This window comes from Rattus norvegicus, chromosome 1, assembly GCF_036323735.1.
Source record: "Rattus norvegicus strain BN/NHsdMcwi chromosome 1, GRCr8, whole genome shotgun sequence".
Taxonomy (NCBI): domain Eukaryota; kingdom Metazoa; phylum Chordata; class Mammalia; order Rodentia; family Muridae; genus Rattus; species Rattus norvegicus.
In genome coordinates, this window is record NC_086019.1 from 77,155,372 (window position 1) to 77,182,787 (window position 27,416).

The 27,416-nt window shown below is 42.5% G+C and overlaps 2 protein-coding genes across 4 annotated transcripts in view; one reads left to right on the forward strand and one right to left on the reverse strand.

The window, feature by feature from the left end:
• The window catches only part of Nlrp4 (NLR family, pyrin domain containing 4), a 44,497-nt gene extending 37,180 nt beyond the window's left edge, over window positions 1-7,317 (reverse strand). The window contains exons 1-3 of one of the 3 annotated variants that reach the window (XM_006228201.5): window positions 7,156-7,317; window positions 5,765-5,999; window positions 635-733 (exon numbers count right to left, since the gene is read on the reverse strand). The gene's annotated coding sequence lies outside the window, so the exon portion shown is untranslated. Of the gene's footprint in view, window positions 1-634; window positions 734-964; window positions 1,599-5,764; window positions 6,000-7,155 lie in introns of those variants that run through there. The other 2 variants (XM_006228200.5, NM_001172164.2) reach the window with 2 other exon arrangements.
• On the forward strand, window positions 6,590-26,550 carry Smokl 2 (sperm motility kinase like 2). The gene is made up of 3 exons (XM_002728684.5): window positions 6,590-7,491; window positions 9,992-10,081; window positions 25,060-26,550. The coding sequence occupies exons 2-3, from the start codon at window positions 10,031-10,033 to the stop codon at window positions 26,101-26,103; spliced, it is 1,095 nt and encodes a 364-aa protein (XP_002728730.1). The 5' UTR covers window positions 6,590-7,491; window positions 9,992-10,030; the 3' UTR covers window positions 26,104-26,550.
• Window positions 26,551-27,416: the final 866 nt, after the last annotated feature.

Consider the following 27,416-nt stretch of genomic DNA (forward strand, 5'->3'; position numbering starts at 1 on the left):
CCTTCGAAGTCTCTGATTTGCTGAATATCGTGTGTCTTTTCCTTCTAGCTATTTAACTCCAACATCTGCCTTGATTATCGTATCATTCTCCCTTGTTCTGGTCTCCACAGGGTTACCCTTGGGACGACTAAATTAAATCTACAGCAAACTCCTCTTGCCACCTTTTGAGGTATTAGAGGTCAGGACCTTGATATATTTGTTTAGCCAGGAGCCAGGGAGCCACAACTCAACACTCCAGCCAATTGTAAAGACCCCTTTTATTGATATGCAAGGGCAGCCTTTGTCCATTCATTTACCTAACAGCCAAGAAAAAAGAAAAACGGCAAGTCTTCAAAGGACTAAACCCCGGAAATGGAACATCAAAGATCTCTGCTCTAGGCAGTGAACTCGTGCGAAGCGCTTAGACACAAATACTCGGTGTGTCCACATCTGCTTGCTTCTCCGTGGGTTCTCCTGATTCTCGGCCTCCTAAACATGAATATAAATCTATAAATATATCTCTACCCTCTACATTCTCAGCTATCCAACCCTCACGATGCCTACACGTTATCTTCTCTTTGAATCTGGGAGGCCTCACGAGCGCCCGGTCCCCCGAATTCTCCAGCTAACAATCTCTTGTGGTCCCTCTACTTACTTCGAAGTTGGAAAAAGCCGGATAAAGTCAGCAGGATTGTCCGTGGATCCAGTCGGAGCAAGCGCTAGAGGATTTAGTCTAGTAGTAATTTTTGTTTTCCTTTAAAAAAAAAAAGTTAAAAAGTTAAATCTAAGAACCGCAAAGTGTTTTGGCTAACCCTGCTAAAAAGTAAGTCCAAACAGCCATGACACAGGATGCAAACTGGTTCTGGTGTGTCAAGGCATGAGGGAGGAAAAAGGGAAGAAAAATGAAGCGCGCATGCATCCTCCTCAAATTACGAAGAAAATAAATGCATACAAGAGAAAAAACGCCGAAGATTTGCTGACTCACCGCCCTAGGCTTCCAGGTTAGTCCTTAATACATGGCAGCTGGACTGGGCAGAAAGTCTATGGTGCCATGTGATTGGTCAATGCGTCACTTCCTTTCATTGGTCCAGGGGGGGCTTTTGGCAAAAGGAAGGAGGATGTGATTGAAGTCGGAGGTTGGGTGTGGCTTTGAGCCCTCAGTTCCTGGTATTCTACAGATCGCGGGTATTGCAGTGAATCTTGGTGTAGGATTCCGGATGAACTCCGGATACCGGATCTTCAAGATTTCTGATTGTACGGAATCCTTCCAGCATCTCCCTGATGAGATGGATGGGAAGCTGAGATAGAACCCTTCATCCTCTTTGCATGTTGTTATTTTTATTTGTTCCATCACTATGTAGCCTTTAAGAGGATTGCATAAATGAGGGTACGCGGTCTCTTTGTCTCTGTCGTCCCCACTATAAAGTCCAGGCTGGCCTTGAACTCCAGTTCTTCCTGCCTCAGCCTTCTGAGTGCTAGGACTACAGACCTATGCAACACTTGCGGCAAAATTTCGAGTTCTATGATTACCAAGGCTCTTCTTTTTCCTGAGTTAGGCTGGCCACTGTCAAAATTTGGCAATTTTTGAAAATATTAAGTGGGGGAGGGGCCAGCAATGAGACGGCTCAGCTGGTGGGACTTGACATCAAACCTTGAAGACCCGGGTTCAATCCCTAAGACCCATGTGGTGGAAGGAGAAAACTTAACTCCTGCAAGTTGTCCTCTGATCCACTCAGTTACCCACAATTTATAGAGGAATAAATAAATGTAATAAAATTTTAAAAATTAAGTGGCAAATCCCAGATATAAAGAACTCACTAGCATTAATTGACCTTTGCGTGTATAGTTAACGTTGCTCTAATTTACTATGTTATTACTATTAGTAATTTGTTTTGCCTAATGTATAGATTAAGCTTCTATGGGTGTATATATGGAAACACTATACAGAGTTCCGTCTTATCTGAGTCTTACCCATCCATTGGGCAACTTCAAATGGACATGGAAGATCAATGTATTATATATATATATATATATATATATATATATTATACTATTCTATATACATATATATGTAATATATATTATATATATATATATATATATATATATATATATATATATATATATATATATATATATTTGTTGAGCATGTCACACAACCATTCCATCACGGAGCTAGAACTCCACCCTGCCCCCTCTCCAGCCTGGTCCAGTGTTGTTATTGTTGTAGCATGCCCCTGCCCCCCTGCTCCCCCCCCCACCCCAATTGCTGCAAAGCCTGAGAGCCTGAGTCTGATCCTGGGGACTTGCTTGGTGGAAGGAGAGAACTGACTCTCCGAAGTTGTCCTTTGACAGACACACAGACATGGGGACGCAGGCATGCACGCTCACATGCACACACGCATGCACGCACACACGCACACAAAACAGAAAGGGTATCATTTTAAATGATCTCTTCTTTCAGCACGAGGTTTCTGGTGCCTTGATTTTGAACCTCTTTATTGTTTTTTTTTTTTCTTTTCTATTTTATAAAGACCTGGGAATACAGAGAGATATTACACCTTTTGAATTTCCCTCCTTTGAATCTATTGAGAGGACCATCATTTTTCCTTCATGGTATGTGATGGGAAGCGTCACAGTCATCAAGGGTACCCAGAACACTTGGCTGATTTCAGCCGACTGCTGCGGGTGGAGCAGGTCCTCCTTGATGGTTATAGATGCCCAGGTGATTCTAGAAGGCTGACTCCTGGGTTAAGGATCTAGATTAGTGTTCTCAACCTTACTGATGCTGCTGTCCTCTCATACAGTTCTTCATGTTGTGGTGACCCCCCCAACCAGAAGATGATTTTCAATCCTACCTCATAACTGTGTAAGACTCTCAGAGAGAATCTTCCCTCAGGAGGGAGATCCTCAAGCCCAATGACCAGACCGAGTCCACAGGCTGTAATCTGCAAGAGGATTTTTATTGATCAGGATACACAGGTATCTGTGGGCGTCCCAGTCAATTTGGAAGACTGGCGCGCCTAGCAGAACCAGGGACGGGTTTTTATAGGGCATTGGGGAGCAGAAGCAGGCTTACAGAAGCAGATGCATGGTTACAGGGATGTGATTGGTGGAGTAAGTGAGGCATACGTGTATGTTATCTATTTTGGCTATAATCATAACAGTGAGTTAGCAAAAAGTACATGGTGGTCAGGGCTTCCGGGGGGTCAGGGACTTTTTTTTTTTTCCTGCCAGGTGGCCCATGGAGCAGTGCCCATAATTTAGTCTGGTTTCTGCATTTTGTTTTCTTTTTTGGTCTGTTTCGTCTAAATGATGGGTCAGCTTGTCCCACATATCTAAAAACTTACTTTTTACTTCTATAGTTGAGGGCCTTGGGCTTGTACAATTTCCTTTCTGGGAGGGGGTCTTTCAACTGCAATTTTGCTACTGTTATTATCATCTAAATATCTGATGGGCTGGATATTTGATATTTGATCCCTGTGAATAGGTCATTCAATCCCCGAAAACGGTCAAGACCCACAGGTTAACACAGGCCTAGGAAGTATGACTACACCTCCTCCACTGCCATGATCCTACACATCCCACACATATTTACTTACTTTAAGAAAGCTTTTATTTATTTCTTTATTCAGTGTGTAAGAGAGTATTTTCAGGAGTCAGTTCTTTCCTTCCATGTGTTGGTTCCAGGAATTGAATTCAGGTCATCAGGCATGCATCTTTACCAAAGGAGCCCTCTTGCTGGCGCTCCACAAGCATTTGTGACATCTCAGGTTTACATGGAACTTTGTCAGGTGATGACATAGCTTATTCCTAATGTAGTTTATGGCATCTCTAGCTAGATGAAATTGAGATTGTGTATGGACATTCCTTGTGCCCTCTGGATCTCTTGTTGTGAGGTTCTTGCCTATGCCCCAGGGGTCCTGACATTATCAGTCAGAGTGAACCATTTTTCAATCAGGAGAGGCTGTGAGAACCAACAATCAGCAAGACTTCTGAGGGGCCCAGTCTAGTTCAGAAATGCACATGTGTGACAGTGTTCTTTTCTATTCTGTTCTCTGTAAGGAGTGACTGGCCACGGAGGTGTGTCTAGCCTGTGGCCTGAAGACCAGTTGCATTTAGGGATAGCTGTGAATGTGACCCATTACAAAATTGTGAACTTAACACACTTCACACACACACACACACACACACACACACACACACACACACACACATCACACATGCATGTGTGTGTGCCCAAGCACACAAAATTAAATTAAAAAAATGAATGCAGAGGAAAATAGAAACATAAGGCAATACAGTCTGAAAACTTTTTAATATTATGAAAATTTCCTCCAAATAATTATCAAACTAGGAACCCAGAGTGGGAAAAAATGAAGATAATATTTTTATATATGGGCTAATAGAGTCCAAAGGGAAAGGGAAAAAAATCTAGAATGTCATTTTGTAAACATGATATTTACAAAAGATCAGAATATCTTTTTTTTAAAGATTTATTTATTATATATAAGTACACTGTAGCTGTCTTCAGACACACCAGAAGAGGGCATCAGATCTCATTACAGATGGCTGTGAACCACCATGTGGTTGCTGGGATTTGAACTCAGAACCTCTGGAAGAGCAGTCAGTGCTCTTAACCACTAAGCCATCTCTCCAGCCCAGAATATCTTTTCTAAAATTTATTCACTTGCATCCCAATATCAGCCCCCTCCCTCCCACAACTCCCAGGCCCCCACCCTCACACAACTTCTACCCCCATTGCCCACTCCCCTTCTCCTTTCTAGAAGTGGGAAACCCCTCACCAACACTAGTTATCAGGATTCTTAAAGTCAAATGACACTGGCTAAAGGGATCATGGCTATAGAAGGACAGCCCTGTGTCTTCAATAGAAATTTGACTCCACTCTTTAACTTTCTAATTCTTTGATGTTTAAAAATGATTTATTTGCTCTATTCTACATGTATTGGTATTTTGCTTACATGTATGTCTGTGAGAGGGCATCTGGTCACCAAGATCTGGAGTTACAGACAGTTGTGAGCTGCCCTGGGAGTGCTGGGAATAGAACCCAGATTTTTTTTTTTGCAAGAGCAGTCAGTGCTCTAACTGATGCCCCATCTCTCCAGCCCTCCAATTCTTTGGTTATACAATTTCTAGCTATGCTCCTTTGCTTCTGCCCCAGAGACCATGTAATCTGTGTCTTCATTTCTTTACTTTTTACCATTCATTTCCATATGTTCCCTTCATTTCAGTTTAGCTAGATTTATAACATTGATTTTTTAAAAATATTTTGGGTTTATGTTTATTCACTTCCAATATTATTACTTAAAAGTTGTTTTAAGAAAGTCTGTCATGCGGCTCAGGTTGGTCTTGAGCTTTCTGCATAGCTGAAGATGACTTTGACCTCCTGATTCCCCTTCCTCTCATTAAGTGCTAGGATTGCAGTTGTACAGCACCAACCCTGGGATTGCAGATGATGTACACCACCACCTGTGGTTTATGCAACCCTTGGACCTTGAACTCAGGACCTCATGTATACTGGGCAAACACTCCACTGGGCTGAACCCCAACTGCTCAGTTTTTATTTTACTTATTCACTATTAATATTTCTTTCCATTCATTTATTTACTCACTTATATTCTTTGATTATGAAAATAATTTTTCATGTGTACATTCATTGTACATGGCTATGTTATAAAGGGACATTTGTATGTGTAATGGCTATTCCTGGTTGTCAACTTGGCTATATCTGGAGTGAACCACAATCCAGAATTGGAGGGCTCACCTGTGATCTAGATCTTGAAGCTAGAAGATAACAAGTTTCTGATCTGGATCTTGGCATGGAGATCTTGAGGCATAGTGGCTATGAAAAGTTGAGGCTCAGGCAAGGTAGTACATGCCTTTAATCCCAGGAGACAGAGGGAAGAAGATCTCTGAGTTCAAGGTCAGCCTGGGACAAGTCCCAGATCCAGGCATGGTGGTACACACCTTTAATCTTGACCACACCTTCTGCTGGAGACCTACATAAGGACATTGGAAGAAAAAAGATTCATCCTTTTTCGCCACTTGCATTTACTTGCCCGCACATCTGTTAGAACCTACTTCTACAGAGGCCCAGCTGAAACAAGTAGCCTTGTGGGACTGAGTAACTACTAGATTCTTGGACTTCCCATCCACAGCTGCCCATTGTTGGGGAGTCGGGCTACAGACTGTAAGTCATTATGAATTCTCTCAATATAGAAAACGTGTGAGTCCTGTGTCTGCTCCGACACAGGGCTCGGCCACTTGTGGAAGCAGGACGTGGGAAGTTTGACTGTGCTTGTCCCAAGCCAATCCTGGGCAGGAATTGGGCTGGAGGACAAGGCTCAGGGGTGGGAAAGCACAGTCTGAGGCTTGGGGCAGCTGGCGCTGGCTCAGGGTCCCTGTGACTGCAAAGAGGCAAGGGCCTTGGAGTTCCCAGGCCAGGTTCCCAGGTTCTTGGACACTCAGGTACCTCTGGAAGTCACAGAAGAGCTGAGAATCTGGAATCTGGGCCCACGGTCTGGATCTAGCCCCGGGTCAGTGAAGAGAGGGTGGAGAGGGGCGGGGCTCTGACTGATCCGGTGGGGAGAGTAGCAGACTTGGTTTGGTGGCAATTGTGGTTGGGAGTGTAGATAGGCCTTCTATGGGAGGTTAGACAGTGACTCTGTAGGCAAAGGCCATCTCAAAAGGTTCCCCACGGCAAACCCCATGAGAAGAGGCAGTCCATGGTTTTGAGGTATTTATTGTCATGGGAGAAAGTGGATGAGTAAAACTATACCCTACTCCTCAGGGTGGGCCTGAAATTAAATACCTTCTGCACGGAAGAATGCCTGAGAAGGAAAGCTTATTCGTTAACTCCTCTAGGCCTCTGGGTACTTCATTAGAATGGAGATCTGTCTTCAGCCTAAGTGACCAGAGTTCATGCCTTTTTTTTTTCCTATTGGTCTGAGTTATTAGGGCGACTGTGGAGGGGTTTGGGGCGTTGCCCTTACTTGACTGCCCTTACTTGACTGATGGACACAAATCTATGGTGGGGGTGAGAGGGGAGGCTGCAGCCAGTGACAGGGGCTTGGTGCCCAGAAGCAGGTGAAGCTCCTACTGTTCCTTCAGGGTTTCTGGGGTTTCTAACCTTAGCCCAGCTGAGGACTAGGCTACCTTTCATGGTCCACTTCTTCACCGTTGGGTATCTAGGGGCTGCTAGCTGGGTGTAACTAGCTTCCTTAGGTCTCCACTGCCCCACTGACCAGCCTTTCCTGTCTTGAGGATAGAATGTGAAGGCATCAGTGGGTTGTGCCCTGCCATCATCGCTCCATTTCAGCTCTGACCTCAAAGAGAACCATTGTGAGGTCATTGCCCACTTACAGCTCTGGCCGAGGCTGCCTCTGTCCTCACAGTGAGTGCAGTTGCTGTTGGCTGGTTGGAGAGCATTTGGGTTTCTAGGCTGGTGAGCCACTGCGCTCGGATCTTTGTGAGTTGTTGAATCTGAACACAGTGAGTTTTCTTCTACGTTCCTATGTTTCAGTTTAGAGGTTTCTGTTTTCTGCTTTTAGCTAACTCTTCCAGTTCTTCGTTGAAGTATGATTGGGAAATTTTTTATTGTCTTTGTTAATTAGTTTTTTTGACTGTGCTTTAAAAATGTCCTATTTTACATGGCTCTATTCCTTTAACTATTTTGGAACATTAGTTTACACAACATGGTCATTCTCACAATGATATTTCCACACACGTACATGAAGAACTTTGATCACTTTCCCCTCCCTGATTGCCTCCCCTCCTTCTATTGCCTGCCCCTTCCAAGTACCTCAGTGTTTCCTTTTTTTGTTCACACCCCTACTTTCCAAGTACAGGCTAAGTCACATAAAGTCCTCTCCTGTTCCCAGGACTGACTGGCAATATTGGATGGTCTCTTAAGGAAGGGCAACAATGTGTCTCTGCTTTAGCACAAAGCTTCCTCCTAGCTGGTTTTTTTTTTTTTTTGGTTCTTTTTTTCGGAGCTGGGGATCGAACCCAGGGCCTTGCGCTTCCTAGGCAAGCGCTCTACCACTGAGCTAAATCCCCAACCCCTTTAGCTGGTTTTCTTAGGATCTTCCTGATAGTTCAAACATCATGACTCCATGCAAGGGCCAAAGGCAACGATCATATCCCATTCTGTTCATGCTAATTATGGAAGTGGGTAGCTGAAAAGAATTCAAGGACAGAATAAATGTTAAGTCTAAAGAGGGCCAGATTTGTGCTTCCTTGAAGAACTTTCCTGGCTGGCACATACCATAGTTCGTCCTTCCACCTACTTGGGTCATGGTCATTCCACGAAGTATCTTCTGTCTTAAGGTGGGTGAATGTGATTTACCAGGCACAGGAGATGGGGCAATAATCATTTTGAAGCAAAGGATCAAGCTTGTGCCCTTGAGCTGTGCTGTCCAAAGAACATGTGAAGGAACAAAACCTGCCTAGTGCTGGAATAGTCTGTCTAGCACTTCACAGACTCCCTAACAAACTCCTGTCCCGTCGGAAAAACAGAGGGGAACTGTTACTGTCTCTGGATCCTGGGCTTTGGGGAGATGTCTCAGGCCTCATGGGGAACATGGGATGGATGGTGTCCTCTTCCTCTCAGCCCCACAGGTGTTAGTCTCAAACCCTGGGGTACCACGGCAAACAGTATTTTGTCTTGACTTCCAATGTACTAAGTAGCTACCATCCTTTAGCACCCATCGATGTTTGTTTACAAAAAATAATAATTGAGTACTTTGAGAGTGTAGACCTGAGTTGCTACAAAGTTATCATAAAGGCTGGGGTCAAGCAGAACACTGTCCATCTAGTAACCCAGGAATACCAGAGCCCATAACTGAGGGAGGACCAAAGGTCTGGAGCCCATCCATCATTCTCAGGATTCCATGTTAACAAGGAAATTGTTCTTGTTAAAAGTTAGAGTGTTAAGTGGCTATTAGCCCAAATGCTTGAATTACCCTAGATCCCTAGAACAAACGAAACTCAAGACGGATGATCAAAATGTGAATGCTTCACTCCTTCTTTAAATGAGGAAAAAGAATACCCTTGGCAGGGAAGGGAGAGGCAAAGATTAAAACAGAGACTGAAGGAACACCCATTCAGAGCCTGCCCCACAGGTGGCCCATACATATACAGCCACCCAATTGGACAAGATGGATGAAGCAAAGAAGTGCAGACCAACAGGAGCCGGATGTAGATCGCTCCTGAAAGACACAGCCAGAATACAGCAAATACAGAGGCGAATGCCAGCAGCAAACCACTGAACTGAGAACAGGACCCCCATTGAAGGAATCAGAGAAAGAACTGGAAGAGCTTGAAGGGGCTCGAGACCCCAAAAGTACAACACTGCCAAGCAACCAGAGCTTCCAGGGACTAAGCCACTACCTAAAGACTATACATGGACTGACCCTGGACTCTGACCTCATAGGTAGCAATGAATATCCTAGTAAGAGCACCAGTGGAAGGGGAAGCCTTGGGTCCTGCTAAGACTGAACCCCCAGTGAACTAGACTATGGGGGGAAGGCGGCAATGGGGGAAGAGTTGGGAGGGGGACACCCATAGGAAGGGGAGGGGGAGGGGGATGTTTGCCCGGAAACCGGGAAAGGGAATAACACTTGAAATGTATATAAGAAATACTCAAGTTAATAAAAAAAAAAAGTTAGAGTGTCAAAGGTTCCACAGAGTGTCAAGTGTTTGAACATAGTTCCCACCACGGGGTGCCATTTGGGAGAAATTAAGGATCTTAAGCAGTGGGTCTAACAGGAAGAAGTGGATCACGGGCAACATTGGGGACAGATCTTTGAGTGTAACCAGCTCTCTACTGCCCCACTGACCAAGATCATTCTTCCTGTCCTCTGAGACAGAATGTGAAGAAACCCAGTGGGTTGGTCCATTTCCTGCTCTGTCCTCACCAGGAACCATTGTAGGGAATGATAGACACCTGCCCACTTAGAGCTCTGACTGAGGCTGCCTCTTGCCATTACAGGTTTGAAGCTGTAGGCTGGTTGGAAAGCAACTGGAGTCAATGATGCCGAGCGATTTTAGTCAGATTTCGGGAACTTGGAATTCTGAAATAGTGAGTTTCTCTCCACTTTGGTGACTATAACATGGTTTTTTGGTTTTGGTTTGTGTATTTGCTGGCTTGATTTATGCATTTACTTTCCCATGTTCTTTATACCTTCCTTTTACTTTGTATTGTTTTAAGTTATGTTTGATAAGTTAGAAAATTTTTTATTAATTTTAATTTTAATGTTTTAGATAAAAATATAATTTTTATTGGATATTTTTAATTTACATTTCAAATTAAATTTATTGGATATTTTTAAATTTACATTTCAAGTTAAAATTATGTTTCCTGGACATAAGCCCCCTATCCTACTCCCCTCCCCTTCTTCTATAAGGGTGTTCCCCAACCCAACCATCCCCCCTTCCTGCCCCCCAACATTCCCTTACACTGGGGGGGGGGAGTTCCAGCCTAGGCAGGACCAAGGGCTTCTCTTTCCACTGATGCCCAACAAGGCCATCCTTTTCTACTCATGCAGCTGGGACCGTGGGTCAATCCATGTATAGTCTTTGGGTAGTGGTATAGTACCTAGGAGCTCTGGTTGGTTGGCATTGTTGTTCTTATGGGGTTGCAAGCCCCTTGAGCTCTTTCAATCCTTTCTCTAACTCCTCTAACAGGAATCCCATTCTCAGTTCAATGGTTTGCTGTTAGCATTTGCCTCTGTATTTGACATTGCTCTGGCTGTGCCTCTCAGAAGACAGCTATCTGGCTCCTGTCAGCATGCACTTTCTAGCTTCATCAATCTTATCTAGTTTTGGTGACTGTATATATGGACTGTATACCCACGTGGGGCAGGCTCTGAATGGCTGTTCCTTCAGTCTCTGCTCCAAACTTTGCCTCCATTATCCCCTCCTATGAATATTTTTGTTATACCTTTTAAGAAGGAGTGAAGCATCTGCACTTTGGTCATACTTATTCTTGAGCTTCATGTGTTTTGTGGATTGCATCTTGGCTAGCTCAAGCTTTTGGGCTAATATCCACTTATCAGTGAGTGCATACCATGTATGTTCTTTTGTGACTGGGTTACCTCACTCAGGATGATATTTTCTAGTTCCATCCATTTGCCTATGAATTTCATAAAGTCATTGTTTTTGATAGCTGAGTAATATTCCATTGTGTAGATGTACGACATTTTCTGTATCCATTCCTCTGTTGATAGGCATCTGGGTTCTTTCCAGCTTCTGACTATTATAAATAAGGCTGCTATGAACATAGTGGAGCATGTGTCTTTGTTGTATGTTGGAGCATCTTTTGGGTATATGCCCAGGAAATGTATGCTCAGGTAGTGGAATGTCCAATTTTCTGAGGAACCTCCAAATTGATTTCCAGAATGGTTGTACTAGTTTGCAATCCCACCAACAATGGAGGAGTTTTCCTCTTTCTCCACATCCTTGCCTTGTCACCTGAGTTTTTTTTATCTTATCCTTTCTGATTGCTGTGAGGTAGACTATCAGGGTTGTTTTGATTTGCATTTCCCTGATGACCAAGGATGTTGAGCATTTCTTTAAGTACTTGTCAGCCATTCAATATTCCTCAGCTGAGAATTCTTCGTTTAGCTCTGTACCTCATTTTTAATAGGGTTATTTGGCTCTCTGGAGTCTAACTTCTTGAATTCTTTGTATGTTTTGGATATTAGTCCTCTATCAGATGTAGGATTGGTAAAGATCTTTTCCCAATCTGTTGGTTGCAATTTGTCCTAATAACAGTGTACTTTGCCTTACAGAAGCTTTGTAGTTTTATGAGATCCCATTTGTCGATTCTTGGTCTTAGAACATAAGCCATTGGTGTTTTGTTCAGGAAATTTTCCCCAGTTCCCATGTGTTCGAGATTCTTCCCCACTTTTTCTTCTATTAGTTTGAGTGTATCTGGTTTGATGTGGAGGTCCTTGATCCATTTGGACTTAAGCTTTGTAGTGGGTGATAAGAATGGATCGATTTATTCTTCTACCTGCTGACCTCGAGTTGAACAAGGACCATTTGTTGCAAATGCTATCTTTTTTCCATTGGATTGTTTTAGCTCCTTTGTCAAAGATCAAGTGACCATAGGTGTGTGGGTTCATTTCTGGGTCTTCAATTCTATTCCACTGATCTATCTACCTGTCTCTGTATCAATACCTTACAGTTTTTTTCACTATTGCTCTGTAATACTGCTTGAGGTCAGGGATGGAGATTCCCCCAGAAGTTCTTTTATTGTTAAGGATAGTTTTCATTAACCAGGGTATTTTGTTATTCTAAATGATTTTCAAATTGCTCTTTCTAACTCTATGAAGAATTGAGTTGGGGATTGCATTGAATTTGTAGATTGCTTTTTGTCAAAATGGCCAATTTTACTATATTAATCCTGCCAATCCAAGAGCATGGGAGGTCTTTCCATCTTCTGAGATCTTCAATTGAATAAGTTATCTTGAATAAGTTGGAAGAGTGGGCAGCCTTGTCTAGTCCCTGATTTTAGTGGGATTGCTTCAAATTTCTCTCCATTTAGTTTGATGCTAGCAACTGGTTTGCTGTATATTGCTTTTACTATGTTTATGTATGGGCCTTGAATTCCTGATCTTTCCAGGACTTTTATCATGAAGAGGTATTGAATTTGTCAAATGCTTTCTTAGCATCTAATGAAGTGATCATGTGGTTTTTATCTTTGAGTTTGTTTATATAGTGGATTATATTGATGGATTTCTATATATTGAACCATCCCTGCCTCCCTGGGATGAAGCCTACTTGATCATGGTGGATGATCGTTTTGATGTGTTCTTTGATTCCGTTTGCAAGAATTTTATTGAGTATTTTTGAATCGATATTTTTAAGGGAAATTGGTCTGAAGTTCTCTTTCTTTGTTGGGTCTTTGTGTGGTTTAGGTATAAGTGTAATTGTGGCTTCATAGAAGGAATTTGGTAGTGTTCTGTCTTTCAATTTTGTGGAATAGTTTGGACAGTATTGGTATGAGGTCTTCTATGAAGGTCTGATCAAATTCTGCACTAAACCCATCTGGTCCTGGGCTCTTTTGATTGGGAGACTTTTAATAACTGCTTCTATTTCTTTAGGAGTTATAGGCTTGTTTAGATGGTTTATCTGTTCCTGATTTAACTTTGGTACTTGGTATTGGTCTAGAAAATTGTCCATTTCCTCCAGATTTTCCAGTTTTGTTGAATATAGGCTTTTGTAGTAGGTCCTGATGATTTTTTGAATTTCCTCAGATTCTGTTGTTATGTCTTCCTTTTCATTTCTGATTTTGTTAATTTGGACACACTCTCTGTGTCCTCTCGTTAGTCTGGTTTATCTGGTTAGTTAGGTTTATCTATCTTGTTGATTTTTCTCAAAGAAACTGCTTTCGGTTTTCTTGATTATTTTGTATTGTCTTTTCGTTTCTACTTGGTTGATTTCAGCCCTGAGTTTGATTATTTCCTGCCTTCTACTCTTCTTGGGTGTATTTGCTTCTTTTTTTCTAGAGCTTTTAGGTGTGCTGTCAAGCTGCTAGTGTATGCTGTCTCCTGTTTTATTTTAGAGGCACTCAAACCTATGAGTTTTCTGCTTCGCACTACTTTCCTTGTTTTCCATAAGCTTGGGTATGTTGTTCTTCATTGTCATTGAATTCTAAAAAGTTTTTAATTTATTTCATTCTTTCTTCCTTGACTAAGTTATCATTGAGTAGAGCCTTGTTCAACTTCCATGTATATATGGGCTTTCTGTCATTTTTGTGCTATTGAAGACCAGCCTTAGTTCATGGTAATCTGATAGGATGCATGGGATTATTTCAGTCTTGTATCTGTTGAGGCCTGTTTTGTGACCGATTATGTAGCCAATTTTGGAGAAGGTACCATGAGGTGCTGAGAAGAAGGTATATTATTTTGTTTTAGGATAAAATATTCTATCCGTTAAATTCATTTGGTTAATAACTTCTGTTAGTTCCTCTATGTTTGTGTTTAATTTCACTTTCCATTATCCGTCCATTGATGAGAGTTGGGTGTTGAAACCTTTTATTTTTGTGTGAGGTGCAGTGTGTGCCTTGAGCTTTAGTAAGGTTTCTTTTATGAATGTAGGTGCCCTTGCATTTGGAGCATAGATATTTAAGATTGAGAGTTCATATTGGTGGGTTTTTTTCTTTGATAAATATGAAGTGTTATTCCTTATCTTTTTTGATAACTTTTGGTTGAAAGTTGATTTTGTTCGATATTAGAATGGCTACTCCAGCTTGTTTCTTCGGACCATTTTCTTGGAAAATTTTTTTCCTAGCCTTTTACTCTGAGGTAATGTCTATCTTTGTCTCTGAGGTGTGTTTCCTGTATGCATCAAATGCTTGGTCCTCTTTATTTATCTAGTCTTTTAGTCTATGTCTTTTTATTGGGGAATCGAGTCCATTGATGTTAAGAGATATTAAGGAATAGTGATTGTTGTTTCCTGTTATTTTTGTTGTTAGAGGTGGAATTATATTTTTGTGTCTCTTCTTTTTGTTTTGTTATAAGGATAGTACTTTCTTGATTTTTCTAGGGTGTAATTTCCCTCCTTGTGTTGGAGTTTCCCATTTATTATCCTTTGTAGGGCTGGATTTGTAGAGGGATATTGTGTAAATTTGGTCTTGCCATGGAATATCTTGGTTTCTCCATCTATGTTAATTGAAAGATTTTGCTGGATATAGTAGCCTGTGCTGGCATTTATGTTGTCTCACATTCTGTATGACATCTGCCCAGGATCTTCTGGCTTTCATAGTCTCTGGTGAGAAGTCTGGTGTAATTCTTATAGGTCTACCTTTATATGTTACTTGACCTTTCCCCCTTAATTCTTTGAATTTTTTTCTTTGTTTTATGTGTTTGGTGTTTTGTCTATTATATTATGGGATGAATTTCTTTTCTGGTCCAGTCCATTTGGAGTTGTGTAGGTTTCTTGTATGTTTATGGGCATTTTTTTAGGTTAGGGAAGTTTTCTCCTATAATTTTGTTGAATGTATTTACTGGCCCTTTAAGTTAGGAGTCTGATTTCTTCTATACTTATTATCCTTAGGTTTGATCTTCTCATTGTGGCCTCGAATTCCTGGATGTTTTGAGCTAGGAGCTTTCTGTGTTTTATATCATCTTTCACTGTTGTGTCGATGTTTTCCATGGTACCTTCTGCCCCTGAGATTCTGTCTGTTTTGCATCATCTTTCACTGTTGTGTCTATGTTTTCTATGGTATTTTTTGCCCCTGAGATTCTGTCTTCTATATCTTGTAATCGGATTGTGTTTATGTCTCCTGATATCTCTCCTAGGTTTTCTATCTGCAGGGTTCTATCCCTGTTGTGTTTTCTTTTTCCATTTTAAAATCCTGTATGGTATTTTCAATTCTTTCACCTTTTTGTGTTTTCCTGTAATTCTTTAAAGGATTTTTATGTTTCCTTTTTAAGGGATTCTACTTGTTTACCTGTGTTGTCCTGTATTTTTTTTTTATTAACTTGAGTATTTCTTATATACATTTTGAGTGATATTCCCTTTCCCGTTTCCGGGCAAACATACCCCTCACCCCTCCCCTTCCTTATGGGTGTTCCCCTCCCAACCCTCCCCCCATTGCTGCCCTCCCCCCACCAGTCTAGTTCACTGGGGGTTCAGTCTTAGCAGGACCAAGGGCTTCCCCTTCCACTGGTGCTCTTACTAGGATATTCATTGCTACCTATGAGGTCAGAGTCCAGGGTCAGTCCATGTATAGTCTTTAGGTAGTGGCTTAGTCCCTGGAAGCTCTGGTTGCTTGGCATTGTTGTACATATGGGGTCTCGAGCCCCTTCAAGCTCTTCCAGTTCTTTCTCTGATTCCTTCAACGGGGGTCCTATTCTCAGTTCAGTGGTTCGCTGCTGGCATTCGCCTCTGTATTTGCTGTATTCTGGCTGTGTCTCTCAGGAGCGATCTACATCCGGCTCCTGTCGGTCTGCACTTCTTTGCTTCATCCATCTTGTCTAATTGGGTGGCTGTATATGTATGGGCCACATGTGGGGCAGGCTCTGAATGGGTGTTCCTTCAGTCTCTGTTTTAATCTTTGCCTCTCCCTTCCCTGCCAAGGGTATTCTTGTTCCCCTTTTAAAGAAGGAGTGAAGCATTCACATTTTGATCATCTGTCTTGAGTTTCATTTGTTCTAGGCATCTAGGGTAATTCAAGCATTTGGGCTAATAGCCACTTATCAATGAGTGCATACCATGTATGTCTTTCTGTGATTGGGTTAGCTCACTCAGGATGATATTTTCCAGTTCCAACCATTTGCCTACGAATTTCATAAAGCCGTTGTTTTTGATAGCTGAGTAATATTCCATTGTGTAGATGTACCACGTTTTCTGTATCCATTCCTCTGTTGAAGGGCATCTGGGTACTTTCCAGCTTCTGGCTATTATAAATAAGGCTGCTATGAACATAGTGGAGCACGTGTCTTTTTTATATGTTGGGGCATCTTTGGGTATATGCCCAAGAGAGATATAGCTGGATCCTCAGGCAGTTCAATGTCCAATTTTCTGAGGAACCTCCAGACTGATTTACAGAATGGTTGTACCAGTCTGTAATCCCACCAACAATGGAGGAGTGTTCCTCTTTCTCTGCATCCTCACCAGCATCTGCTGTCACCTGAGTTTTTGATCTTAGCCATTCTCACTGGTGTGAGGTGAAATCTCAGGGTTGTTTTGATTTGCATTTCCCTTATGACTAAAGATGTTGAACATTTCTTTAGGTGTTTCTCAGCCATTCGGCATTCTCAGCTGTGAATTCCTTGTTTAGCTCTGAACCCCATTTTTAATAGGGTTATTTGTCTCCCTGCGGTCTAACTTCTTGAGTTCTTTGTATATTTTGGATATAAGGCCTCTATCTGTTGTAGAATTGGTAAAGATCTTTTCCCAATCTGTTGGTTGCCGTTTTGTCCTAACCACAGTGTCCTTTGCCTTATAGAAGCTTTGCAGTTTTATGAGATCCCATTTGTCGATTCTTGATCTTAGAGCATAAGCCATTGGTGTTTTGTTCAGGAAACTTTTTCCAGTGCCCATGTGTTCCAGATGCTTCCCTAGTTTTTCTTCTATTAGTTTGAATGTATCTGGTTTGATGTGGAGGTCCTTGATCCACTTGGACTTAAGCTTTGTACAGGGTGATAAGCATGGATCTATCTGCATTCTTCTACATGTTGACCTCCAGTTGAACCAGCACCATTTGCTGAAAATGCTATCTTTTTTCCATTGGATGGTTTTGGCTCCTTTGTCAAAAATCAAGTGACCATAGGTGTGTGGGTTCATTTCTGGGTCTTCAATTCTATTCCATTGGTCTATCTGTCTGTCTCTGTACCAATACCATGCAGTTTTTATCACTATTGCTCTGTAATACTGCTTGAGTTCAGGGATAGTGATTCCCCCTGAAGTCCTTTTATTGTTGAGGATAGTTTTAGCTATCCTGGGTTTTTTGTTATTCCAGATGAATTTGCAAATTGTTCTGTCTAACTCTTTGAAGAATTGGATTGGTATTTTGATGGGGATTGCATTGAATCTGTAGATTGCTTTTGGTAAAATGGCCATTTTTACTATATTAACCCTGCCAATCCATGTGCATGGGAGATCTTTCGATCTTCTGAGGTCTTCTTCAATTTCTTTCTTCAATGTCTTGAAGTTCTTATTGTACAGATCTTTTACTTGCTTGGTTAAAGTCACACCGAGGTACTTTATATTATTTGGGTCTATTATGAAGAGTGTTGTTTCCCTAATTTCTTTCTCGGCTTGTTTCTCTTTTGTGTAGAGGAAGGCTATTGATTTATTTGAGTTAATTTTATACCCAGCCACTTTGCTGAAGTTGTTTATCAGCTTTAGTAGTTCTCTGGTGGAACTTTTGGGATCACTTAAATATACTATCCTATCATCTGCAAATAGTGATATTTTGACTTCTTCTTTTCCGATCTGTATCCCCTTGACCTCCTTTTGTTGTCTGATTGCTCTGGCTAGAACTTCAAGAACTATATTGAATAAGTAGGGAGAGAGTGGGCAGCCTTGTCTAGTCCCTGATTTTAGTTGGATTGCTGCAAGTTTCTCTCCATGTAGTTTAATGTTAGCAACTGGTTTGCTGTATATGGCTTTTACTATGTTTAGGTATGGGCCTTGAATTCCTATTCTTTCCAGGACTTTTATCATGAAGGGGTGTTGAATTTTGTCAAATGCTTTCTCAGCATCTAATGAAATGATCATGTGATTTTGTTCTTTCAGTTTGTTTATATAATGGATCACATTGATGGTTTTCCTTATATTAAACCATCCCTGCATGCCTGGGATGAAGCCTACTTGATCATGGTGGATGATTGTTTTGATGTGCTCTTGGATTCAGTTTGCCAGAATTTTATTGAGTATTTTTGCATCGATATTCATAAGGGAAATTGGTCTGAAGTTCTCTTTCTTTGTTGGGTATTTGTGTGGTTTAGGTATAAGAGTAATTGTGGCTTCATAGAAGGAATTCGGTAGTGCTCCATCTCTTTCAATTTTGTGGAATAATTTGGATAATATTGGTATGAGGTCTTCTATGAAGGTTTGATAGAATTCTGCACTAAACCCGTCTGGACCTGGGCTCTTTTTGGTTGGGAGACCTTTAATGACTGCTTCTATTTACTTAGGAGTTATGGGGTTGTTTAACTGGTTTATCTGTTCCTGATTTAACTTCGGTACCTGGTATCTGTCTAGGAAATTGTCCATTTCCTGTAGATTTTCAAGTTTTGTTGAATATAGGCTTTTATAGTAAGATCTGATGATTTTTTGAATTTCCTCTGAATCTGTTGTTATGTATCCCTTTTCATTTCTGATTTTGTTAATTTGGACACACTCTCTGTGTCCTCTCGTTAGTCTGGCTAAGGGTTTATCTATCTTGTTGATTTTCTCCAAGAACCAACTTTTTGTTCTGTTGATTCTTTCTATGGTCCTTTTTGTTTCTACTTGGTTGATTTCAGCTCTCAGTTTGATTATTTCCTGCCTTCTGCTACTCCTGGGTGTATTTGCTTCTTTTTGTTCTAGAGCTTTTAGGTGTGCTGTCAAGCTGCTGACATATGCTCTTTCCTGTTTCTTTCTGCAGGCACTCAGAGCTATGAGTTTTTCTCTTAGCACAGCTTTCATTGTGTCCCGTAAGTTTGGGTATGTTGTACCTTCATTTTCATTAAAGTCTAAAATGTTTTTAATTTCTTTCTTTATTTCTTCCTTGTCCAGGTTATCATTGAGTAGAGCATTGTTCAATTTCCACGTATATGTGGGCATTCTTCCCTTATTGTTATTGAAGACCAGTTTTAGGCCGTGGTGGTCTGATAGCACGCATGGGATCATTTCTATCTTTCTGTACCTGTTGATGCCCGTTTTTTGACCAATTATATGGTCAATTTTGGAGAAAGTACCATGAGGAGCTGAGAAGAAGGTATATCCTTTTGCTTTAGGATAGAATGTTCTATAAATATCCGTTAAGTCCATTTGGCTCATGACTTCTCTTAGTCTGTCGACATCACTGTTTAATTTCTGTTTCTATGATCTGTCCATTGATGAGAGTGGGGTTTTGAAATCTCCTACTATTATTGTGTGAGGTGCAATGTGTGTTTTGAGCTTTAGTAAGGTTTCTTTTACATATGTAGGTGCCCTTGTATTTGGGGCATAGATATTTAGGATTGAGAGTTCATCTTGGTGGATTTTTCCTTTGATGAATATGAAGTGTCCTTCCTTTTCTTTTTTGATGACTTTTAGTTGAAAATTGATTTTATTTGATATTAGAATGGCTACTCCAGCTTGCTTCTTCCGACCATTTGCTTGGAAAGCTGTTTTCCAGCCTTTCACTCTGAGGTAGTGTCTGTCTTTGTCTCTGACGTGTGTTTCCTGTAGGCAGCAGAATGCAGGGTCCCTGTTGCGTATCCAGTTTGTTAATCTATGTCTTTTTATTGGGGGAGTTGAGGCCATTGATGTTGAGAGATATTAAGGAATAGTGATTATTGCTTCCTGTTATATTCATATTTGGATGTGAGGTTATGTTTGTGTGCTTTACTTCTCTTTGTTTTGTTGCCAAGACGATTAGTTTCTTGCTTCTTCTAGGGTATAGCTTGCCTCCTTATGTTGGGCTTTACCATTTATTATCCTTTGTAGTGCTGGATTTGTAGAAAGATATTATGTAAATTTGGTTTTGTCATGGAATATCTTGGTTTCTCCATCTATGTTAATTGAGAGTTTTGCAGGATACAGTAACCTGGGCTGGCATTTGTGTTCTCTTAGGGTCTGTATGACATCAGTCCAGGATCTTCTGGCCTTCATAGTTTCTGGCGAGAAGTCTGGTGTGATTCTGATAGGTCTGCCTTTATATGTTACTTGACCTTTTTCCCTTACTGCTTTTAATATTCTTTCTTTATTTTGTGCGTTTGGTGTTTTGACTATTATGTGACGGGAGGTGTTTCTTTTCTGGTCCAATCTATTTGGAGTTCTGTAGGCTTCTTGTATGCCTATGGGTATCTCCTTTTTTAGGTTAGGGAAGTTTTCTTCTACGATTTTGTTGAAGATATTTACTGGTCCTTTGAGCTGGGAGTCTTCACTCTCTTCTATACCTATTATCCTTAGGTTTGATCTTCTCATTGAGTCCTGGATTTCCTGTATGTTTTGGACCAGTAGCTTTTTCCACTTTACATTATCTTTGACAGTTGAGTCAATGATTTCTATGGAATCTTCTGCTCCTGAGATTCTCTCTTCCATCTCTTGTATTCTGTTGGTGAAGCTTGTATCTACAGCTCCTTGTCTCTTCTTTTGGTTTTCTATATCCAGGGTTGTTTCCATGTGTTCTTTCTTGATTGCTTCTATTTCCATTTTTAATTCCTTCAACTGTTTGATTGTGTTTTCCTGGAATTCTTTCAGGCATTTTTGCGATTCCTCTCTGTAGGCTTCTACTTGTTCTTTAAGGGAGTTCTTCAAGTCTTTCTTGAAGTCCTCCAGCATCATGATCAAATATGATTTTGAAACTAGATCTTGCTTTTCTGGTGTGTTTGGATATTCCATGTTTCTTTTGATGGGAGAATTGGGCTCCGATGGTGCCATGTAGTCTTGGTTTTTGTTGCTTGGGTTCCTGCGCTTGACTCTCGCCATCAGATTATCTCTAGTGTTACTTTGTTTGCTATTTCTGACAGTGGCTAGACTGTCCTATAAGCCTGTGTGTCAGGAGTGCTGTAGACCTGTTTTCCTCTCTTTCAGTCAGTTATGGGGACAGAGTGTTCTGCTTTCGTGTGTGTAGTTTTTCCTCTCTACAGGTCTTCAGCTGTTCCTGTGGGCCTGTGTCTTGAGTTCACCAGGCAGGTCACTTGCAGCAGAAAAGTTGGTCTTACCTGTGGTCCCGAGGCTCAAGTTTGCTCTTGGGGTGCTGCCCACGAGCTCTCTGCGGCGGCAGCAACCAGGAAGATCTGCGGCACCATTTCCGGGAGCTTTAGTGCACCAGGGTTCCAGATGGCGTTTGGTGTTTTCCTCTAGCGTCCGAGATGTGTGCAGAGTGCAGTCTCTTCTGGTTTCCCAGGCGTGTCTGCCTCTCTGAAGGTTTATCTCTCCCTCCCATGGTATTTGGGTGCAGAGAACTGTTTATCCGGTCTGTTCCTTCATGTTCCGGCAGTGTCTCAGGCGCAGGGGTCCCGCCGCTCCTGGGCCCTCCCCCACGGGAACCCAGAGGCCTTATACAGTTTCCTCTTGGGCCAGGGATGTGGGCAGGGGTGGGCAGTGTTGGTGGTCTCTTCCGCTCTGCAGCCTCAGGAGTGCCCACCTGACCAGGCGGTGAGGTCTTTCTCCCACGGGGTCTGGGAGCAGAGAGCTGCTGCGGGTTGGGGTCTGCGGGAGTGGGCCTCCCGGTAAACACAGGAAGTGCCCGGTCCTAGAGAAATTCTGCCTCTGTGTGTTCCGAGTTCACCAGGCAGGTCTCTTGCTGCAGAAAAGTTGGTCTTACCTGTGGTCCCGAGGATCAAGTTTGCTCGCGGGGTGCTGCCCACGAGCTCTCTGCGGCGGCAGCAACCAGGAAGTTGTCCTGTGTTTCTTTAATGGATTTATTTATGTCCTTAAAGTCCTCCTTCATCATCATCATCATCATCATCATCATCATCATCATCATCATCATCATCAGATGTGATTTTAAATCCAAATCTTGCTTTTCCAGTGTGTTTGGATAACCAGTATTTGCTTTGCTGGAAGAACTGGGCTCTGATGATGCCAAGTAGTCTTGTTTTCTGTTGCTTAGGTTCCTGCGCTTGCCTCTCACCATCAGGTTGTCTGTGGTGTTAGCTTGTCTTGCTGTCTCTGACAGTGGCTTTGACTCTCCTGTAAGCCTGTGTCAGCACTCCTGTAGACCTGTTTTCTTTCAGCCAGATCTGGGAACAGAGAACTTCTGGGTTTGTGTGACCTGAAGTCTCCATGTGGGTTGCTTTGAGCAGAAGAGTTGGTCTTACCTCTGCTCTCAGGCATGTAGGCCCTCCTCAAGTTAGAATATTTTATGTTTTCATTTATGTGCAGGAGTATTTTGCCTCCAAATGTGTCTGAGCACCACCTCCCTGGTCCCTGCTGTGGAGATCAGAAGAGAGAGTCAGATTTTCAGTAACTGGACTTACAGTTTATTCTGAGCCTCTTGTTGTACACCTGGAATTAAAACAATAACATGTTCACATACCATTACTGGGTTTTAAAACAAACCAAATGTCTCACTACAACTGCCTATAATTCCACTTCCAGAGAATCTAATGCCGTCTCTGATCTTCAACGGTCATAAATCATATTACATAGAAAGATTTGTATCAGTATTTTAAGTGACTTGTAGTGCCCGTGTGTGCACTGTATAGGGTTTTACTGCTGTGAACAGACTGGTGTCTCCTGCTGCAACTAGTCTTCACCAATGGCTGATCATAGGCTCTCTTCATCATGCCAAGCCTCAACTCCTTTGCATGACCCCTTCAGTCCTGGGCCATCAACTGCAACTGGGGCTGCACTTTTCACCAGTGGCCTTCCATGGCCTCTCACAGTACCAAGCCTCAGCTATTCTTCATGCCTAGATGCCTTCATGCCTTCTAAACCAGTACCGTCTGGGTGACTCTTATACAGTATCAAGTGCAGTTGCAGCACGAGGTACAACCTTGGCTATCTCTGGAACACAGCATTGTGCTCTCAGAAAATGCTTCCCAGATTTCACCTCAAGAATGCTGGTCTCTTCTTAATCATTGATAATTTCTTAGCTCCAGCTAAGCAGCATGAATTGTCCCTGTAGTCCCTTCTATTTTTCATTCTAAAGCCAGAGCCACATGACTGAAGCTGATGTGTTCTATTGCTTGCTGGGGCTGGAACATGGATCCCCTTATTCTATTAGGAGCTTTCTGTTTTCTGACTCCCTCACTGCCTAACCTTGGCATTCCTGGAGCTTACTCTGTATATTGACCTTGAACTCTTTCCTGTAACGGTTAAAATCATGTGCCTGGATTTAGGCTTTTCTTCACCTAGAACCTGCTTTGTCCCAGGCTGGCCTTCCACTCAGAGATCTGTTTGACCTTGTCTTCTGGGATTAAAGGCTTGTACCACCATGCTGGGAGTTAAATTTAGCTAGGTGGGTTCTTGCCCCCAAATTCCTTAGTCTATTATCTCCTAGAACATAGGTCAGCTCTATTTCACTTCCTCGTGCTGGTTAATACCTGAACCATGTATTTTATATTTTTTCTTTCTAACTTGCTACGCTTGTTTAAAACTCTTCATGAGACTTAACCAGACAACAAAATCTTCTGGGCTTTTTTTTGAGACTTCCTTTGCCAGTGCAATTAATAGAAGTCTCTTTACCTTAGACACAGGTAGACTCTTCAGACAAGGGCAAAAAGCAGCCACATTCTTTACCAAAACACCACAAAAAACAGTCTCCAGGCCACATTCTGAAATTCTTCTCCACTGAACCCTCCTGTGCTAGGTATGCACTCTCAGGAGCAAAGTCTTCCATATTGATGGAAGGAATGGAATAGTTCATTAAGCCCCGTTTAAAGCATTTTACCACTTTCCAAAACCAAATTACTGAAATCCACATTCTTCCAAACGAAAAAGCATGGTCAGGCTTATCACAGTAATACCCCAGTCCCTGTTACCAACTTCTGTCTTAGTGTTTTACTGCTGTGAACAGACACCATGACCAGCAAGTCAAGTCTTATAAAGGACAACATTTGGGTTGGGGATTTAGCTCAGTGGTAGAGCTCTTGCTTAGCAAGCGTTTGGTCCTCAGCTTTGAGGCAGGGGGAAAAAAAGACAAAATAACAAAAGGACAACATTTTATTGGGGGCTGGCTTACAAGTTCAGTCCATTATCATCAAGGCAGGAGCATGGTAGCATCCACGTAAGCATAGTGCAGGAGACACTGAGAGTTCTACATCTTCATCTGAAGGCTGCTAATAGAAGCTTCCAGGCAGCTAGGGTGAGGGTCCATGCCCACAGTGACATACCTACTCCAAGAAGGCCATGCCTCCAAATAGTGACGCTCCCTGGGTTAAGAATATTCATATCATGACAGTGCCCTTAGAGGGTAGACGTGTAAGATGTCCTAGAGCTGAACTTAGAGCAGTTGTGGGCCACCTGACCTGGGTCCTGAGAACCAAATGCAGGTCCTCTGCAGGAGTAGCTATCATTCTGGACTCTAGAAATAGCTCCCCAGCCTGGACACTGTGGGTTTTGGAGGGTTCATTGTCTTATCCACTCCTTGAACCAGTTTTTCTTGGTGCATTTGCTCAGTGTGCTGAGATCAGAGAGAGGATGGCTTTCTTTTCCAATGCACAGCTCTTACTGTCTGTGATCCCTTGTTTTGTTCTTTCTGTTTGCAGTGGGTCCCTGCCAACCTGATCTGTGCCATAGTTTGTGTCTACTGCTTCAGAAGGTGTTTTGTTCTTCTCTTTCCATGCAGACTAGGTCGTCTGACACATTTCTGACCTTTTTCTTATCTTTTTGAAGTAATAATTTATAGCTGTAAACATTTTCTTGGGCCTGATTTTTAATTTTTTTTTAATTTCTCATTGCAAGTTTACTTCTAGCCATGCCACGGAGGACCTAATGAAGCAGCAGGATCTGAAGGCCTGCTATTTGATTGAGGAGAACTTCAACACGAACTATAAGATGCTGAACACTCTGGGCAAAGGAAACTTTTCAGTGGTGAAACGAGCCTTCCATGTCCCCACATGCACCACTGTGGCTGTAAAAATTCTGCAAAACAACAAGTATACCTCAGTCACCTCCAGGGAAGCCAGGATTATGAAATCCCTTAGCCATCCTAACATCATCAAGCTGTATCATGTGGTCGAGACAAGAGAGACCACCTACCTGGTGATGGAGTATGCCTCAGAGGGAGAGCTGCAAGACCGCATCATCCAAGCGGGGTCTTTAGAGGATAGCGAGGCTCGAAAGATATTTGTCCAGATAGTACATGCTGTGCAGTACTGCCATGACCATCACATTGCCCATAGAGACATAAAGGCCAGCAACATTTTGATCAACCACAAGGGGAACATCAAGCTGGGTGATTTTGGCCTGGCTACTAAAGTGGTTCCTGGGCAGAAGCTGGCCGGTTTCTGTGGCACACTGCCCTACTGTGCCCCAGAACTCTTGCAAGCAGAGAAATATGAGGGTCTTCCCGTGGATATCTGGAGTTTAGGGGTCCTCCTCTTCCTCATGGTGTCAGGGAGCCTGCCTTTCCGAGGCAATTCTTTTGTGGAGATAAAGTGGCAGATCATCTCTGCAAACTTCCGCGTTCCTCCTCATGTTTCCATTGATATTTTCAACGTCATCGTTGAAATGTTGATGATCAATCCCAGCAGGAGGCCCACTATCCACCAAATCAAGACGCGTCCCATGATCAGGGACAGTGAGGCATGTTTACCACCTAATTCCACACAGGTTTTCCCAGACACTCGGAGCCCTAGCACTGTCAGGAGCACGAGAGCTGTCACAGATAAGCCTGACAGGAATATATCCTCCTGCAGTTCCCAGGAGGAGTTTAAGAGTGTAACCCTCACAGGCTCCTCCTCTGGGGATACCTTGGAGAAAGAGACTGTAAGGAATACACTGTAAAATAAACATTTAAGAAACACCCTGCATAAGGGACCGCTGTACGTGTGTGTGTGTGTGTGTATGAACCTGATAAGGATACACCCTAATGAAGCAATGTATATGCCCCAAATATGGTTGGCTAAAAGTAGCTTAAAAAGCTGGTCTGGCCACTGCAAGAGAATCACTTTTGGAGTCCACCAGAGATAATGTCACTGAGACAAGACTCATTCCTGGAGTCACTGAGATCTGAGCCCACCGACCCAGATGCCCAGAAGCCCGATGCCAATTGAGACAAGCCCACACAGCAAGCCGAGCTTCAGCAAGCAGAAGGACACGTCTAGAACCTTATTTGACACACTGATATTGGACATGACTAAGGGCCAGACCAGAGGTTAGTGGGGCATGAGTGTTGCGTGAATGCGATCCTATGTTGCCATGGTAAATAAAGAACTATATCCTCTAATCTTACCTCCGAGTCTGAGGCTTCCTTCTAGTCTCTCACACCCCTGCAGAGACCCACATGGAGGAAAAGAACCTCACCTGGGAAGAGGTGATCCATCCAGAAGTCTCGTCATTTAGGAAGAGCCCATTACTGATGGCCAGCCTGAGGATGCAGGATGAGCTTCCTCTCATGCCTGGCGACACCATCAGAAGGACTTGAGGAAAACAATCATGAACTGTCTCTGAAACCTGTGCTGCTGTACACCCCCATCGAAGAGAAGGGGTTTTGTTTTTTATTTTTAATCTTTTATCATTTTTATGTGTATAGATGTTTTATCCCACCTGCTAGTCAGGCAACTCCTAAGGCTGAGTAGCTCAGGCCCTAACTGCTCCAACTTTTTGGGAGTCTGTAATTTTCTTGCAAAGTGAGAAGTCATGACCAGAGGGAGGGGCACTATAGTCTTTGGATTCTTTAATGAAAACATAGATCAGACTTCCCTCCTGTCCCCCAGAAATGTACCAGTTAGGTCTGGGGACAGCAAGTCAGTACCAGCCACCTACCCTGAGCATAGTTTGGCACCATCACGCTGGGTTTCTCAACAGCAGAGAGCTGGTATAACATGTTTCAGGCAGCGTTGCCTGCCCTGAAGGACTGAAAGTCACACAGAGATGAGGTGGTAACCACAGTCTATAGACCAGGGCTATCCGGGAAGGCATTCAGGGTATCCAAGGTCAAGCAGAGAGAGCATGGAAGTCAGGTTCAGAGTCCAGTAGTTGTTCACCTCAGCTAGGTCCTTTGGAAACATCCCCCAAAACAAAACATAACAAGCACAAACAACAACAAAAAGGTGCATGAAATGACACTGCAACTGGGGTGCTTTTTTCCCTCCCCT